At 40.8% G+C, this 19,648-nt stretch overlaps 1 protein-coding gene across 2 annotated transcripts in view; it reads right to left on the bottom strand.

The window, feature by feature from the left end:
• Positions 1 to 19,648, bottom strand: part of HMCN1 (hemicentin 1) — a 384,153-nt gene that overhangs the window by 135,644 nt on the left and 228,861 nt on the right. For both annotated transcript variants that reach the window (XM_040359793.1, XM_040359792.1), the window contains exons 64-71: positions 19,431 to 19,590; positions 18,500 to 18,624; positions 17,113 to 17,293; positions 15,875 to 15,972; positions 14,017 to 14,280; positions 11,658 to 11,854; positions 6,268 to 6,349; positions 370 to 506 (exon numbers count right to left, since the gene is read on the bottom strand). In XM_040359793.1, the coding sequence (XP_040215727.1) occupies positions 370 to 506; positions 6,268 to 6,349; positions 11,658 to 11,854; positions 14,017 to 14,280; positions 15,875 to 15,972; positions 17,113 to 17,293; positions 18,500 to 18,624; positions 19,431 to 19,590 (1,244 nt within the window). The remainder of the gene's footprint in view (positions 1 to 369; positions 507 to 6,267; positions 6,350 to 11,657; positions 11,855 to 14,016; positions 14,281 to 15,874; positions 15,973 to 17,112; positions 17,294 to 18,499; positions 18,625 to 19,430; positions 19,591 to 19,648) is intronic.

The following is a 19,648-nucleotide window of genomic DNA, read 5'->3' on the forward strand; positions in this document are numbered from 1 at the left end:
AAAAAAAAAAAAGATACTGTGATTCCTTATCCAACAGTCCACAAAAAAACACAAGTCAGTGTGCACTTTGCGCACCTTAACATGTGTCCACTGGTGTAAATGGGCACTGACAGTTGACCACTTATTCCAAACCTGAAGATTCAAACTTAGACGAGGTAAGTAAAGATTTTATTAACAAAAAGTCTATGCAACCTGAAACTGAATATTCTGATTCTTACATAAGTTGAGTTGTGACTGGTCTTCTTTAAAACAAATGGTAAGAAAACAATGAATACCGCATCACAGAAAACATTATTACGTATGCACATGCTGCATTAATCACATCTAACAAATGCCAATGTATAAGATGTCTAATAGAAAAAACTTTACCAACAATGGCTTATTATCCTTTAGCCACGTGATTTCTGGTGGAGGGACAGCATCTGATTTACATTCCAGAGTAACTTGTTTATCCTTAAGTGAAGTTATATTATGGATGCCATTGATGCCAGCAATGTTAGGGGGCACTAGAGAAAAGAGACATGCACAATCAGAGATTATTCATTTGAAAAAATGCCAGTTGTCTACTATATTGTAGATGTAGTCCCAAATTGTCTTTACAATTATAACTACTGATAGGTGAACCAGTCTTATCTCAGGATTTTGCACAGTACATATATTTGCAAACATCTGGCTGATCACACAAAATACTTTCAGTTGCTGTTAAAATATAACTAAATGCAAAACTTAAAAAAAAATGTAGAGTGGGATACAAACACCTGTCAGATTTCTATTGCTATCTGTGTCCCTGTTAGAGATTTGTCCTGAAACCATTATAAGGCATTATGTACATGTACAGGGCGGAGCGGAACGGCGTGCTGACGTCACCATCCACTGCACTCTGTATCCAGAAGGATGGGTTTGCCTGTTTGTGTCCGGCTGGCACATCAGGCTTAAGGCTTTTTTACATGCTACAATATTGTAAGTGTGTTTTTTTTTTTTAAATTTAATAAATCGTGAAGCTGTTTTAAACTATGGAAGCTTTTATGTCTTTTACATGGTATGCATACATGAGTCCATCCTTGGATGTCTTTGGAGCCAACTGTTTTTTTATCTAAGTTTCTCCGGATCCTCTGTTGCGGGGGATCATGGAGCTCTGGTAAGCAGGCATTCCTTTCAATTCAGTGGTGGATTTCACAGTAGCTTCTCTTCAACATTTGAGGATTTTTTTAATGGTTGAATTTTAATAAGGATTATCTTTTTGCACGGGTGTATCATTTTACCCATTTTTCCAACATCTATGAACATTCTATTCACTCATTTGCCCAATTTTATTGTTGGTTTATTTATTCATACTTTGTATGAGGTTTTCACTTTACATTTTGATCCATTGTTTTTTCCGGATTTATCCAGCGCTAAATTAGTGGATCTCGTATTTATTTATTTGCTCACATTAAGTTGTTTGTCATTTCATTTTTGGCTGTTACAGCATTTATATTTCATGGAAGTGTTACACTTATTCACTTAAGTTGCATTTAGGTGTGCAATTATTATAGGTTTAGCGTGACCAATTTTTTTCCACTGTATGTTGTTTACAGAAGGTTTGCTGCTTCCAACTATTCATTGATTTTTTTAACACATTTTTGCAGTTTGTCAAGCTTGTTCATTTTCTCAGCACAGTTTTTTGCCTCTTTTTTTCATGTACACTGGCAGCTTCCGACTGCGGCTACAGGAAAATGCAATCCATTTTTCAACGATGTTGTCATGTTTTGCGTTTTCCCATGGTCAAAATGTTCCTATCCTGAATGCAATTATTCTGCGTTTAGGAGAGGGAGGTTTGACCTCACCTAAAAGCACCAGCTCCTAAACTCTTCTAAAAGCCCTTTTGTATATGGACACAGTAGTGTATTTAGGTTTTGTGCTGCCCTAGGCCTGACAAAACTCGTGCACCCCCTAATTTAAATATGACCCACCCCTTCCTGTCAAGGTCACATACCTTTCTGTTTAAGACACGCCCTGACATTTTCGAGTGGGGACACTAGTTCTGAGGGCCTGGGGGGCAATGAATTCCCCGAATTTGCATAGATTTCCTCTCACTTCCTGTTTGGCTATGGGGCAGGAAGTGAAGAAAAATCTGTGCAATGGGACAGAGATGGTAAAAAAATAAACTGATAGGGGCTATAACTCTCCCTTACTCTATCCAAAATGGAAAAAAGTGTTGCCTATAGTTCTACTTTAAGCACAAATTTCTGATAATTTAATGGAGAGGACTAAGAAGATATAACCATGCCAATCGTGCAGCAGAAAACATATAGCACAGTGAGGACGGTTTGTGGTCCAGAATCATGGGACAGTCAAAATTAGAAGCATCTTGCATTACACTAACAGAGTAGCACAAGCTGGTGGGGACTCTTTCCATGCTGCCCCCCTGCAAAGTGCTGCCCTAGGCCTGGGCCTTGTTGGTCTAGGCCAGAATACAGCATTGTATGGACACATAGACTTCTATAGAGATGAGCTTAGGAGATTTGGCAAAAAAAACACCAAAAGCTCTCACACCGGGAGCTGCCAATGTACAGTACATAAGGCCCTACAGAAAGAGAAAATAAAATACTCCAAAATGTTAGATACAATGTTGACTGTTGAAAGTACCCTGGCAGTGTTAGGCTGCATTCACATCTATGCGACAGCGGCGTACGGCGTACGCGGCGTATTTTGCCGCGAGTGTGTATCTTTTTTTTTTTTTTTAAGATTCTTCCCATTGCTGTCAATGGGCGAACACCAATGTCGCCTGAAAAAAAGGGTCCGGGACTTTTTTTCAGGCGACAGGCGTTCGGCGTCTATGAGATGTGAACCATCTCCATAGACAGCAATGGGAATTCTCCCCTCTAGCGGCAGAAGCGTCCGGCGTCGGGCGTTTTGTCGCATTGATGTGAATGGAGCCTTAGAGGGGTTTGTCCCAACCCTTCCAACTGCTACTTCTGACAGACAGCTTAGCCTGTGGAAAAAAATACAGATCAACTAACAGGAGAAACAGAAATTCAACTGTGATAGTACTAGTTAAATATTAGTGAAAGAGTGCATGATATATGTATTTTTTCCCCCAAAGTTTCTCTTTAAGGAAAATACACATTCTTCTAAGGGTGGTAAGGTGTCACAGTTTGGTCAGCAAGAACAACTATGCCAAAAAAAGGGTCGCAATAGTTCATCGTTATAACAATAATTTGACAACACCTTGTTTGTCATGTAACTGGAACAAATTACATCTGCACCAGACTTCATGCCACCTTGGTGACATACTTTTACAGCTCCAATTAAGTTCCTGAATAAGCAACATCCTCCTTGACACATTATTAAAAGAAACCACAATCATTGGATTAAGTTGATTAAAGCGGGTATCCAGTCTAAATTGCAAAAATTAAAAGTCAGCAGCTACAATAACTGTAGCTGCTGACTTTTAATACTAGGAATCTCACCTGCCCCAGGATCCAGTGATGTTCTCACCCAGCTGGTTTCTTCACCGGGCTTCGGTGCCTGGTGATGGCATACTGCGGGCAGCCGGCTGTGACTGCTTACAACTTCACAGCCAGCTGCTCACTGCACATGCACAAACTGCGCTGCACTTTTGAATTGGTCCTGCAGATTTATGGCACCTGTGGCATGTCCTAGAACAGCGATGGTGAACCTGTGGCACACTCACCACAGCTGGCACGCAGATCCCTCTCTGTGGGCATGCAAGCTAAGTCACTGGATCGCTACCCAGGTCACATGACCTCTAGCCGGGCTGCCTGTGAATGGTGTGCTGAGACAGACATGGGTGGATTGAAAACCCTGGATTGTGCAGTCCGGTGATCGCAGGTAGAGGAAGATTCTCCGCCATGTCCTCAGGCCAGGAGCTTTGCTATAGCTGATCCCAATCACCACACCCAGCCTGGGAGGGCGGGGACTCCTAAAAAGGCCATTACTGTAGCGGACCACATGTGATCTCCTCCCAGGGATCGGACATATGGTGGGGTGCGCAGAGTTTTGTTCCCCCCTCACCTAGACGCAGTCATATGACCTCTGACACGCCGCTTTGTAAACTGTTGTAGTTTGCACACTCGGGCTCAAAAAAGTTCACCATCACTGTCCTAGAAGGCTACGGGGGAAGGAGGAGGGGTGAACTTCTGTCACATCGATCTGACTGGAAATGGGGGAGCAGGTACCTGCCAAAACCCACTTCCATCCAAAAAAAATGATGAATAACTGGCTGATGGGATTTTTTGTCTTTCAAGCACATGCTGTATGGATCCCATTTACTTCTTATGGCAAAGGAGTTCCTACTATTCATCTTGAGTGATTTCATCTATTGACATTTTGCAATGCCCTTTAAGGGCTCAATTGTTAGCTGTAAAAGCCCTGATGTGTTAATCTCATGTTTTGAGATGGCCTGGAATCCTTCAATTGGATCAAGCTTTAGAAGTTCCCAGTTTTTATGGTCTCCTGAAGAAGCCATTGATTGACGAAATGCGTTGAGACCAAGACCAGCACCCCTATTTCTTTTGTAATCTGGCCCAACACATCTGTGTAAATTTTCTACTTATATCTGTATATCTATTCACTATATGGGCTAGGATCTAAGGGCCAGATTCACAAATGAGATACGACGGCGTTTCTCCTGATACGCCGTCGTATCTCTGTTTCTATCTATGCGACTGATTCATAGAATCAGTTACGCATAGATATCCCTAAGATCCGACAGGTGTAATAGTTTTACACTGTCGGATCTTAGGATGCAGTACCGCGGCCGCCGCTGGGGGGAGTTCACGTCGTAAACCAGAGTCGGCTATGCAAATTAGGAGTTACCGCCGATCCACGGCGGTTTTTCCGTTCGCTACGTCGTCCGTAGTCAAGTTTCCCGTCGCAAAGTTAGTCGTTTTTTTTGGTGCCCTAACTTTAGTCAGCAAGTGTGATGCTGTCTAAAGTATGGCCGTCGTTCCCGCGTCTAAATTCAAAATTTAACGTCGTTTGCGTAAGCTGTCCGGGAATACGTAAGTACGCTACGCGCGTCGCCGTTCAAAAAAATGATGTCACAGCGTCCGGAAACGGAGCATGCGCAGTAGGTCCAGCGCGGGAGCGCGCCTAATTTAAATGGCACACGCCCATTTGAATTGGCCCACCTTGCGCCGGAGGCCGCGGGCGTAGTTTTCATCGTAAGTGCTTGGTGAATCAGGCACTTGCGATGAAAAATTGCGGCGGTGTAACTTATCTAGGATACGTTACGCCGCCGCAATTCTACGTGAATCTGGCCCTAACAGCATAAGTGTGTCCATACCTATTTGGAAAACCCAATATACACTACGGACAAAAATGCTTGTCATTTTTTATGAATGTTTTAACAAGACTTTGTTGTTAATAAACATTTGTATTTTTATAACCTTCTGAGTGCTCACTTTTTTATGGGCTATACAGTATGTGGCAAACAATATTCCCCTTTTTTCGTGCTAATGCACATTATGGATGTGGTACCACGTCAACAAATTGTGCTTCATTTTATACATATATTTTGTAAACTTAATATATGTTTAATTTATCATATTAGCATCCATTCTATGAAGGTTAGTCTTAAATGCTGTTTCACACAGGGGCAACTTGACTTACAGCGCGACTTTGCAAGGCGATTTGGAGGTGACTTCAATGCAACTTCATTGAGGCTTTGATCAACTTACAACGCAACAAAAAGTTTCCTCCAGGACAAGCGACTTTGGCTGTGGCCAATCACAGAATAATCAGCTCTGTGGGAGGGAGCGGGTTGCCTGGGTTAACGTGGGGAGTGCCTGGGTAAATTATTTTCTTTTTCCTGTAAAGTCGCTTCAATATAAATGGAGATCCGACTTGGAGGCAACTTCTATTGAAATCTATGGGTACAAGTTGCCTAGAAGTCGCCTTGAAGTAGTACAGGAACCTTTTGTGAAGTCGGAGCGACTTCAATAGTGTGCATTAAGACTCGAGGACTTACAAGACGGATCCCAAGTCGCTGTAGTGTGAACCGGCACTAAGTGCTTGTTCACATCTATTACTTTTTTATGTAAATTGCTGCCCATGTTCAGAAATGGAGCATCAGGGCTGATGTATTTTCTGTCAACTTACCATTGCACTAAAGACACACTTTGAAATGCACTGGCCTTACTGACCAGTGTTTTTTTAGAACACAAGCTTGAATGATCTATAATACCATCTAAATAGTAAAAACCATCAGGCACCAACAGAGGTAACACTATTTCCAAAGAGCTCAACTGTAACTGAACTTACTGTGAACTTTTACAGAAAATTCTTTCTTGGTGTTTCCAGCATTGTTTGAAGCCAGGCAGGTATACAACCCTACATTTTCTTCCTAGTATGATTAAGAAAAGATCATATGTGATTAAATTACGTGCAAGCATTAAAGAAGCAAACAATTTATAATACAATACTAAAAAAACAATAGAAACACACTAGCCATACACAATTTAGTAATTTGAACTGCTTACAAGACTTCAATTGTAAAAAACATTTAAGTGAATCAACTGAATCTACTAATACTCCTGTATAAAGATTTTTAATGTATAAACTATTGGTCATTGGTTGCCTTCAAGTGGAACATTAGTTAGAAAATGATGCCCTGATAGATCACATCATGCTGGCCCCTTTTGTAGGTATAGCTATGAAAAACATTGAAAATATGTGCCTATACTCTTTAAAAACTTGTAAGGCAATGTCTCATCCTGATCTGTACATGCTCTGTTATCCTGTATTCTCAGCACTGGGCTGATAATCAGTCACTAGAGGTCGATCAGCTGACAGCCTAAAGATTTACTGCTGCTGAGGGGAACAGAAACAGCAATGACACAGACAGTGTTGAGGGAACACATATTAGGTAGGGAGAAAAGAAAATCCGGAGAGGTGACGGGACAAACACTGCTGCCAGGGAGGCATGAAAGAGTTATGCCGCGTACACACGATCGGTCCATCCGATGAGAACGGACCGATGAACCGTTTTCATCGGTTAACCGATGAAGCTGACTGATGGTCCGTCGCGCCTACACACCATCGGTTAAAAAAACGGTCGTGTCAGAACGCGGTGATGTAAAACACAACTACGTGCTAAAAAAAATAAGTTCAATGCTTCCAAGCATGCGTCGACTTGATTCTGAGCATGCATGGATTTTTAACTGATGGTCGTGCCTACTAACAATTGGTTTTGTCCTATCGGTTAGGAATCCATCGGTTAAATTTAAAGCAAGTTGGCTTTTTTTAACCGATGGTTAAATTACCTATGGGGCCCACACACAATCGTTTTTGACCGATGAAAACAGTCCATCAGACCGGTGTCCTCTTTTTAACCTATCGTGTGTACGAGGCCTAAAACTTACAAGGATAGTGTCTTATCTTAGCTCCCTGATATTCTCTCCCGCTGATCAGAACCCTCCCCCCTCCAGAACACAACAGGGGGGGGGCGGGAGGTAACGTCCTGCCTGCAGACTGTGTGGCCGGAAGTGGGTGCAAATATCTGTCTTTAGACAGGTATCTGCACCCCCCTCCTCCCTGAAAGGTGTCAAATGTGACACCGGAGGGGGGTGCAGATACCTGTCTAAAGACAGGTATTTGCACCCACTTCCAGCCACACAGTCTGTGGGCAGACTGCGGGCAGGACATCACCTCCCGCCCACCCCCTGTTGTGTTCTGGGAACACTCTGCTCCCAGAGCACAGCGGAAGCCATTTAGCAGGCGCAGCACGACTCGCGCATGCGCCGTAGGGAACCGGGCAGTGAAGCTGGAGCGATTCACTTCCTGGTTCCCTCACCGAGGATGGCAAGGGGCAGCAGAGTGACGAGCGATGGCGTTGGACTCCAGGACAGGTAAGTGTGCCGATATTAAAAGTCAGCAGCTGCAGTATTTGTAGCTGCTGACTTCTAATATTTTTTTTGTTCATCGGGCATCCGCTTTAACCGCTAGGCAGCAACAGCCTGTAAACTTCAGCACTGTAAAACTTCTGCAGGCTTCCTCTCTAGTTGAGCCAATACGGACTGTACAATCAAGGCTTGAAATGCACACATTTTTATTACAGAAAGTGACATACAGTTTTTGAGACCAAGGAGAGGAGAGAGTTTCCAATACGGAAGGTACTGCTCTGGGCTCCAACAAACAACAGCCTTCAGCAAAAAGAGTAATACTGGAGGCAATTTACAGCACACACACATTTAGTAGCATAATTATTAATGTGGTGTGCTACCATTATTATGTTATTTTGTTGAAGAACATTCATTGTTATCAAACTGTTATGGGTAAAGTTCTACTTTTATACATTTGATAATTTGTTTGATCAAAAGTTGGTTGAGAGAAATTGCCAGAAAGCACATTAATAAGAGCATTATTTGAACAGGGAAAGAATCCAAAAAAAAGACAGCTCCTAAACTGCAAGTAAGGAGATGCAATATTGCCAACATTTGCTAGTAATTTCACTCTATGGTTTTCCCGGCAATTGCCACATAACACAATTGTATTATTTTCTTAAAAATGCACAAACATATCTACTATGTAAAATAAAATAATAATAAAGAAAACCTCATGGGTAAAGTGACAACCTTTTTATAGCCAGGGTACTATTTGTGGTAATAGGGTGTCACAACCCCAAGTGCAAATGCCTTTGCCCCTTTTTATTTGTACAGTCTTGGCAACATTAAATCATGGAGGGCTGTAGAAAAATGTATGCTCTTGCGGTGCTGTGCAAAATGTTAAAAACACTGTCAGAGCTATCCAAAAAGAAAAGAAAATTGGGCATTTAGAACGTGATAAATAGAGTATATGGTACATCAATCATATTTTTTTTGTAGTTCTGAATATATAAAATATAGGCCCTCATTTATGATAATGTTAACATGTATGGATGACCAATTGTATTTAAGGTAAACATGCAGCCAAGCCATAAACATTCAAGTATTAGCAAATCTTTAACAAGCAGCAAATGGGATTTAAAAAATTCCGCCAGAGACTTCTGTGTCTGCAGGCACTGCAGAAACAATAATCCTCACAGCAGTTCACAGCAGAAGCACTGAAGTTGATTCCAGCAGTGTTAATTTTGGCAGCAAATTACAATTTAGTTTTAGTCTTATGCCACACAGGATTTTCCAATCGTGTGTAGCTGAGTTTTTTCATCGGAAATATAATAAATTATAATTTAACTAAACACATTCAACTAAAATGTACTGGAGATTTTAATCTACTAAAATATGATGACTAAAATGGGACTAGAATTAAAATGGCATTTCTCTTTCATCCATGGATGGACACAGCTTCCTTATACTCTTGACTGTAGGGTTATGTTCCGTTTATTAGGCCTTTCCTAATAGTCGGAACATAACCCTACAGTCAAGAGTATAAAGAAGGTGTGTCCATCCATGGACGAAAGAGAAATGCCATTTTAATTTTAGTCCCATTTTAGTCATCGTATTTTAGTAGATTGAAATCTCCAGTACAATTTAGTTGAATGTGTTTAGTTAAATTATAATTTATTATTATTACGCATTTCTATAGAATTTCCAAACTCAATAAATACTCCAGGAGTAAAATAATGAATATTATATTATTGTTTATGGTATTAAGGTTTGAACAAACTCACAGATACAGATTTAGCCACTCTGGATGGTGGTCTGAGGAGGCCTGTAATGCTGGATGGTGGTTTGAGGAAGCCAGTAATGCTGCACAGTTTTCTGGTTGGTGGTCTGAGGAGAGCAGTAATGTTGCACAGTGCTCTGGACAGTGGTCTGAGGAGGCCTGGTATGCTGCACAGTGCTCTGAACAGTGGCCTGAGGTGGCATGTAATGCTGCAGAGTGCTCTGGATGATGGTCTGAGGAGGCCTGTAATGCTGCAGAGTGCTGGATGGGGGTCTCAGGTCTGAGGGATGGTCTGTAATGCACAGTGCTTCGCATGCCACCATGCCAGTGGCTACTGGTCAAAGAAGACCTGTAATGCTGCAGAGTGCTGGATGGTGGTCTCAGGTTTGAGGGATAGCCTGTAATGCACAGTGCTCTGGATGCCACCATGCCAGTGGCTACCAATCAGAGGAGGCCTGTAATGCTGCAGAGTGCTGTATGGTGGTCTTAGGTCTGAGGGATGGCATGTAATGCACAGTGCTCTGGATGCCACCATGCCAGTGGCTACTGGTCAGAGGAGGCCTGTAATGCTGCAGAGTGCTGGATGGTGGTCTCAGGTCAGAGGGATGGCCTGTAATGCACAGTGCTCTGGATGCCACCATGCCAGTGGTCACTGGTCAGAGGAGGCCTGTAATGCTGCACAGTGCTCTGGTCGGTGGTCTGAGGAGCGCAGTAATGCTGCACAGTGCTCTGGACAGTGGTCTGAGGAGGCCTATAATGCTGCAGAGTGCTATAGACAGTGGCCCGAGGAGGCCTGTAATGAAGCAGAGTGCTCTGGATGATGGGCTGAGGAGGCCTGTAATGCTGCAGAGTGCTGGATGGGGGTCTCAGGTCTGAGGGATGGCCTGTAATGCACAGTGCTCTAGATGCCACCATGCCAGTGGCTACTGGTCAGAGGAGGCCTGTAATGCTGCAGAGTGCTGGATGGTGGTCTGAGGGATGGCCTGTAATGCAAAGTGGCCTGGATACCACTGCCAGTGGTCAGAGGAGGCCTGTAATAATGCACACACAATGCTCTGGATGGATGGTGGTCTAAGGGGAGGCCTCAGGCCTGCTGTACTTGTAATATAGACTAGTATTACACACTCACAGTCTGCTCTCTGCTCTGGACCTGGGCAGTCATCTTGTGAGTCGGGACTCGGGAGTGGGACAGTCTTGTCGGGACTCGGGAGGCATGCATGTAATGCACACTTCTGCTTTGGTCCCTGGCAGTCGTCACTGGTGGTGCACACAGTCAATTCAACTTACTTGCTTGTTGGGAGTGTAAGCAGGTGGAGCTCAGGGAAAACCGGAAGTTAGTTCACAGGGGTAAACGTCCCTGACTCCCATTTTCATTCCGTTTTCAGTCGTTAACGAAAACTAATTTGTTAAGTTTTCGTCACTGTAAAAATGCAGCTGACGAAAACGTTTTCATTGACGAAATTAACACTGGGTTCCAGTCAGTTTCTCAGCAGTTTAGTTTACCCTGATACTTTTCCCAGGTCACCTGCTTTGTGTTTACATGTTTACATGAGAAAGCTGCCAAGTCACTGCTGGGAGAAGAAACAGGGTGAGCTAATCTGCTGAGAAACCAAGTAGAACCGACTTCAGCACCTCTGTGAACTTCAAGGGTGAATCCACAGTGCCTGTGCCTATAGGGGTTTTAAAGATGATTTACTGCTTGCTGAGAATTTGTAATTGTTTAAATGTTCATTGTTTCACCACAAGTTCACTTTGAATACTTGTTTACACTGTACACTGGGTCCCAGAAAAAAATGTCCAGCTTATTTGGGGGGACTTGGCTTTGAAAGGTCTGGACACCTCTGCTTTACAGCATGCCACAGCGGAACTTATTTTTTAGTTATTTTAGTGTCTTTTCCTTTTTAAAACATTTGCCATCCATCTATGAATTTGTCACTGGTGATCCCTAAATTAAATATTTTTTTAATGAAAATACATACATACAATTATATACATAGTAAAAATGGTAAAATTATTAAAATTATTAAAAGTTTCTCTTTAAGCTTTACCTGTGCACTGGTTATTTGAAGTATCTGCCCCCCTTTAATAAAGTGCACATTCTCAGTCTGAGAAAGAAGCTGACCGTCTTTAAGCCAATTAATTAGTGGAGAGGGAAATCCTGTTGTATAGCAAACCAGCTCCACTTGGTTATTGATAGTTACTGATAATTCATCAATGTACCTTGACCCATTTATATGTGGTGGCTCTACAGATAAAACAAAAGTAAAATATGAATCTACTTTATGTTATGTACATCATTGTTGTCTATACTTCTAAGAAAACAAAATAATACTTCCTATTATCTATGTAAAATGTAATCAAAATACACAGGTATATTAAACACTTCATTATCACTAGTTTTACCCCACTTGATCTAGAACTCCTCTAAATGGATCTTGGCTATTAGTATTGGACTGGTAATGGAGTAGAGAGTCTTCATCTGCCATAATAAATGTTTACATAGTTTAGTAAATAAACCCTGGATTTACTTTGAATACCCAATCATGTCCAAAGGAAATAAAAAAAAATCTTCAGCGCGATTTCAAAGCCACACATTAGTGCAATTTGCACTGCTGATTTCATTCTGGCTTGCGACTTCATTTAACAGAAGTCTATGCAAGTGTAGTGCTACCCCCGTAGGAGCTGCTGGTGAATATGGGTATCTCCCACGCTGCAAAACCAGGCACACAAATCTTCCACTCACTCTGGAGACAGAAATCAGTCCTTGCAGCTTTGTTTTTTTATTTAGGGGAACGGGTTATTATGGGATGCCCACTTGATCAACAAGGAAATCTTCAGGGACAAACTATATACAGTACATCCAGTATATACACACTTCTCTTCTACCTCCAGCACAATCTTACTTGCACAACTACATCTGCCAGGACCAGCTAGCACTGCCATTTTGATCCCACACAGATTCACTCAAATCCCAACCAAAACCTTTTGCAGGCAGGGATCACTGGCTCCTTTGGTAGTGTAGCAGAAAAATAGGTCTTTAGTGCTTAGCTGTCCTATTGCTGTGACTACTGCTGCCAGTACCACCTATTCAGGCACTACCAGGCCGCCTGGCTGCAGTTGCTCCTTTCACTAGCCCTCCTGGCTACTTTTCTACAGTTCTCCAAGACTGACTCTGCATCCATCCCAGACTGCTTGCACCCAGTCTCTTCAGGCATGCCTCCCAGTCTGACTGCAACACTCACCAGCCCTCTTGGCTGTCTTTCTCCCTGGAGACTTTCCTGGCAGTGTTCTCCTGCTGTCCTCTCCTTGCTTCCATGCCTCCTGGTCAATATCCTCCCATGTGTCATGAGAAGGTGTCCCTTCCACACCCAAGCCCAGGACTGAGTTCATCCTCCCAGACTAGGGGGTTACTCCCAAAGGTCTTCAACAGCCCAACACTCCATCTATTACCCAAACTCCACACTGCCCCAGCTGGGCTGACCCTGCGTATTTGGGGGGCCTGCCCTCTACCAACCCATATGTTGGGGATTGGTCAGGGCCCTCAGAATACTCCAGGCAGCTTATCCTCCACTCCACCCCCATCCTTCTAGAACCTTCTGCTTGTTTCTAGAAGTTGGAGGACGTCTCAGAAATGCTGCCCTGTGAGTAAAACAAGCCATCCCTTACTTACTCAGCCCTATCGAAGAAAAACACACATGCTCAGCTGCCAGCCAATCCTGACAATTTACCTACTCTAACACAAAAATCTTAACTCTAGCACTCGCTAGAGGGTGCTACACAAGTCACAATGAAATCGGTAAAAATTAGTGCAGGAAAATATTTCAGAATTGCTGCAATATAATGGTTCCATTGCTGGTAATGGGGTACAACTTGTCATGCTATTTAACACTGCATGACAAGTCGCACTGGTGTGAACGGGGGCTTACTGATTAAAGCAAGCACAGCCTCACCGTATTTACTAAACTCAGTGAACATTCATTTTGCTAAGTGAATAGCCCCTATTTGATTAGTAAACCATCTTCATTGGTTACAAGCACACAGCTGAATGCACACACCCAAAAATAAATTTTGAATGATACAGATTTATTGTGTATAATCATTAACCTGTGGTTCGGATACATTTAAAATGTAGATACCACACCACTATTTACATACTCACCTGTCCCTGATCCAGCAAAATATCACCAACTAGGCTGTACAACCAAAGGTTGAAGCCTTCCAGCTGGGCCTGCATATGTGCTCTTCATCTCTAGTCTATCCTATGGATAGTTTCCACAGAGTATGAGTGGTGCATGGTGAAATGACTATGCAAAGTGGAGTGACTTAAAGAAAATAATTAGATTCCCATGTTAAGATGTGTGACACTAGCATTATAATGGTTCTAGACATAACAATTAAAAAACTTACCCAGAACATTTAGTATGAAATGTTTGCTGATACTGCCTGCCTCGTTAGTTGCAGTACATGTATATCTACCAATATCAGTAATTTCGGTATTCAGGATGTGGAATGTTGTCCCTTTATTGGGCACAAGGTCAATATATTTTCCATTTCTTAACCATGAGATATGGGGTTCAGGGTATCCATCAGCAATGCACCTCATTGTAGTTGGATTTCCCTTGATGGTGGTGAGCTCCTCGGTTATATCTGAACCGTCCATAGTTGGCGCAACTGGAACAATGATAGCAATATATAAGTCAGATTGTGACAATGAAACCTGTAGACAAGTATGACATCCCCATAAGCAAAAAGATATGCGAACGGAATTAAAACCAGAACATATTTCCACCTGTTAGCTGAGGTAGATACAGGGATAATATGTATCTAGTTTAGGCATGTATAATTTGTTCTCATACTCCAGACTACTGATCTCTGGCTGCTGCTCTACTTTATTAAGGTGATTTTTAAAATGTTATGTTTTTCTGTGCAAACTCAGAAATGTCAACTTGAAATGGCAAATCAATTATCATGTAAAAAAGAAACACCAAGGCAGGGCACCAAATTAAATAATTTGGTTTATTACAAATTTGCATTAGGATTTTTTTTTGTTTTCAATAGATCAAAAACGTCCAAAAACACCCTAGCCCAAAACTGCTGATAACAGCCTATGTGTGCATGGACACGTAGGATAACACGATGGGGAGTTTATTGACTGTAGGAGAAAATGTCTGAAGCAAAAAAAAAAGCTGCTGTAAAAACGTCAAAAAACGTCCAGTGTGCATGAGGCCTTAATGTTTTTAAATGTCTTTCATAAGGATTTTTAAAGTTGGTCCTTCCCAGTTCAATGGGTTTTCCAACATTTCCAACATGTAGCCCCTGAGCCTGCAGTTTGAGTAGTGAAAAGGCATTAAGCTCATGGCAGGGAGACACTAACCAAGTACTGTACCCAGAGAACAGAGCAGGCTTGGCTGGTTTTGTGGCTGGCAGGTTGAGAGAATCAGGTAGAGATAGCTAGTGCCTGACACCATATGTATCAACAGTCACTCCATACAGCAATTTATAGCTGTGAGGAACAGTTGCATAGAGGTTGGAAGGAGGAGGTTCAGACATCCACATGGACTGCAAAGATTTTGCTGAAATTGCAGAGATGAATTCAGCTTAAGAGAAGTACCTGAGCATGTGTGGGTCACTCGCAATACTATGTCACTGCTCACAATAGTAAGCAGTTCCTTGCCTGTTGTAGTTTTAGGTGGGGACCAGGGAGTAACAAGTTGTTGCCATCAATTTACAATAGGAGTCTTGAAAATGAAGTAACAGACAGGCCATTCAATGAGCCCTCCTCTGTTTGGGAGGTAACTGATTGGTAGGGAGTTTGATACAAGTTTCTCCGCAAATCACATATGAGAAAAGGAATGCAGAGGGTAGGATCCTGTGCATAGTTATGCATACGTGTATGATGCATTGTATGAGCATGTATAGGTAAATGCTGATACACAGAAGCACCAGAGTTTACATGAGTATGCCAGTCATTCACTTTTAGCAGCCTATACATGGCACCTGCAACTTCCCAGGCATAGGAGAATGCAAAAACATTTACCCAGGGCAAATTTTTGGTCTCTTTACTTCCATGTGCAACAAGCCTTAAAAAGAAAACAAATGCATCCACCACATTTAAGGATTAGTATGCTGCAATATATTACATTTTTGTTTTTTAGATTTAGTACCCCTAAATATAATACTTTTATGCACACCTCTAGCATCTACATACAGGTAGACCAGAGGAAGACAAAAAAAAGGCAAAGTGTTAAATGACTCAATTACTTACTGTACACCTTTAAATTGTATTTTTTTTTGTCAACACCAGCCCTGTTTGAAGCCACGCATGTGTAGAATCCTTCATCAGATTTCTGTAATCTTGAAATCCTACAAAACAGTTTAAATAATAGTAATCATAAAGGACATAGCAATTTGGAATAATTGTATATGCATGGGCTAAAACAACATAAATACTGTATGCACAGTTATTGAAATATTTAATTATTTGTCTTCTCAGTTATCACTTTCTATCTGATCAAATATTGAGATATAATGGTCAATACATTTCATCTCTTTATGTATTATTATGTAATGGTCAATATATTTATTTATTTATGTGTGGGTAATTCATGTTCAAATTATATTTGGTTTTATCCATTGTTATCTGAAATAATAATTTCCTATGAACAGTTGTTTAAAGGAAGGCAAATTTTCATTTGAGGAGTCAACTTGTTCTACTGTAAAAATGTAATAACTTGTAAAAAGTAGGAATTAACTTTAGGACTGGATTTATCATAAATGTGACTTGAAACCTAGTCGTTATTAGTTAAAAAAAAAATTGATTATCGCTAGTGGCTTTAGCAGCCGCTTGAGATAGTCACAAGCAAATCTGACAATCAATCGATCAACCTGGTACAATAAGCCTGGCCACTAATGGTTTGAATTTCGACTGGTTCTTGCTGAACTGGCTGAGATTTGAATCATATATTGTTGGCCTAAGGCAAGGATAAACCAGGCAAACTAGTTGCAGCTGACACAGACATTTTTATTAAAGTTGAAGTAATCGTAGCAACAGTTTCAGGCAAGCCATAGGCAAGTCATAGGTCAAACCTTGAGAAAAGATGCAGATTGCCAGACACTGTTTTCTTGCTGCAATGTCACCTATATAAATGATATATAGTATACATAAATTGTAATTATGAATATGTTACTATGCAGTTTGTTTGTTTTTTAATGAGGGTGCGTGATTACAGAGAAACCTTCATTAAGAGCAGTTAGCTGTACTATTTGACCTTTCCGTAGACTCAAGTGAGAATTGGATATACCCATGGGTAGTAAATAAAAAAAAAAAACATGGAGGTGCCCACCAATGCCTCTTCATTGATGAGTTTATGCTGGGTGTTTCAGTCCACATTGCACTACCTAGGTGTGCGACAAGCCTATGAGAGTGAAGTATCTGCAATGCACAAGTTCACCTGGACAACAGTATTCTAATAATTAGGACAGATTAAATCTATGAAGAGTTACCTTAAGATTTTTCCAGAAGAAAGAGGTCGTATTTGTGAGGATACAGGAAGAGGAAGGCCATTTTTTAGCCAGTTGATTTGTGGTGTTGGATCACCAGTTACAAAACATTCAATGTTTACTGATGTCTCCAAAGCTGCTGCTATTGACACTGTTTCTTCATTATCAGCAATCTTGGGAGGAACTAAAATATAGTAAACAAATGATGAATGAGTTTTTGGAAAATACGAACAGTTAGCTTACATGTCAAAATGAGACACCATAAAGTTAGGGTTTGCTTAAAGAATATTATATCCAGAAAAGCAGAGTAAATGGTTTTAATTGATCAGTCTTCACTAAAAGAGTATAGGAAATAGTGCAGCACAATATAAATACAATAAAACTAAAGTGCAAAACACAGTTGTTATACCAATAACAAATTAATCATGAACAGTGCATAAATAATACAAAAACCAGTCCAAAAAGTGAAAAATTCCAAAGGAATAGGGTGACAACCACTCCAAATCTTCACCGGTGACTTTAACTTTAAATAAGTGATCCCTCCACCGTTAAGAATGGCTACTCTCACCTTAAGGTATGGACCCCTGTTTTACCAGGCAGTCATACCAGCAGAAATCGATAGACAGATTAGAAACGGCGAGTGTGCCGTTTCTAAAGAAGATCGTGGCGTGACTGGGGGCTCCCGTGCGCATGCACGGGAGTGACTTCATCGCGGCTCCGGCAAATCACAGCGACAGAGCCGCGATACACGGAAGGAAGATGGACCCTTAATGGAGGAGGGGACAGCGGTGACATTGCAGGCTTCGGTTTCAGGTAAGTGACACATATTGGGCAATACATCTATATATTTTGAAACTGAGATTTAGACAATATTAAAAAAAAAACATTTTTGGAGTATCTGTTTATTTTGCAAGGTTTAATGGTGTGTTTGGGGGAGAAATTATTGGTGAATGTACCTAAAGTTTGGGATTTACTCCAAATGTCTGAACAGCTATGCAGTCCAAACTTAGGTTAAGACCAAACCAACAACTTATTTTTACTCGTTATTCAACATATAACATATTGCAGCACCTGCATACTGTACATTTAGATTTATCACATTGGGTTTGCAAAACACCTTTCTAATAATGTAACTCCAATTTATATGAAAAAGCATAATGTGCATGCCAGGGGCTGTTATGCTTAATGCAAAAGGCTGCATAACCCAATGGGGAAGGCGTAAAACATGGATATAAGGATTCTGGGTAACCTTTTATACAATATGGTCAGATCCAAAATGATATGTCTGTTGGTCTATGCACTACAATTTGTATTTTCTTCCTTCATAATAAAAACATGTGTAGATTACAATTATATAGACTAATAATTATTTAGAAGCTGGCATACATACCATACACATTTAGGTGAAAAATGCGATCATCTTCGCCTGCTAAATTGATAGCTACACATGTGTATTTTCCCATATCAGCTCTTTGGACTTTTGGAATGGATAGTATCTCCCCATTATCAATTTTCCTTTAAAAATTACAACAGAAAGATTTTAATAAATATATTTTTTTGCTTGTGAACCTGGGCAAGTATAACATTGGACAACTGAAGAATTTCCACATGATATACAGTATTATAAAGCAGAATAATTATAACTAACTTTACCCTAGGGATTTTTCTCACCTGTTTAAGCAGTGCGACATGATGAACAATTTCTTGTTTGCATGCAAATATCTGCTTGACTGTGGATTGATGGTGATTTAGAACTTTAGATATACGATTATAACCCTTCACAGTCTTATAAACTTCATCAACTGTTGCAAGAGGGTGCCCAGCCCTTTTATAAGCCCACCTAATTACTTCCCTTCATGTTCCCACTGCCTAAAACATGTTAAGGTGACAAAAATTAGAAATGAAATGAAAGGTTCTGCTACCTTCTTATACTAGAAGTATTTAGAAATGTGTTGGATTATTTCTAAGTGGTTACATAGCTAACCAAAATAGTAGAATTTTCTATTCACTATTTTGTACAGTAGGTCTCTGTTACAATGTCACGTATATTATTTGTGTATTTGTAGACATGTTTTTGGGACCCTTCTATTACCTGTAAATCTGTGATTTAGCTGTATAAAAACAGTGAGGGTGTGCTTTAGTGTTGGAACTCTATAACAGATAATTATGTGGATAAAGTAAGAATTAAATCCAAAATTCCACAGTACAGGATTGACCTGGCTAAAATCCCATTGTATTGTTAATAATAGTGCGTCTTATTAAAAGAAAACATAAAATAAATATCAACATTGCTTTACTATACTGTTATTTAAAAATCTTACCTGATGTTAAGGCGATCATCAGTGTTAATGGGTTGGCCATCCTTTGACCAATGGACCACAGGTGTTGGGACTCCTCTGGTCTTACACATAAGCTGTACATCATCATCTGGCAGAGCATTGACTTCATTGGATGTTCCAGACCCAGTAATGCTAGGGGGAACTTTAAATAATTAGGGTATTTTAATATTGTATACACCATAATGGAATAATTTGGTAAA

This window comes from Rana temporaria, chromosome 7 (genome assembly GCF_905171775.1).
Source record: "Rana temporaria chromosome 7, aRanTem1.1, whole genome shotgun sequence".
Lineage (NCBI taxonomy): Eukaryota > Metazoa > Chordata > Amphibia > Anura > Ranidae > Rana > Rana temporaria.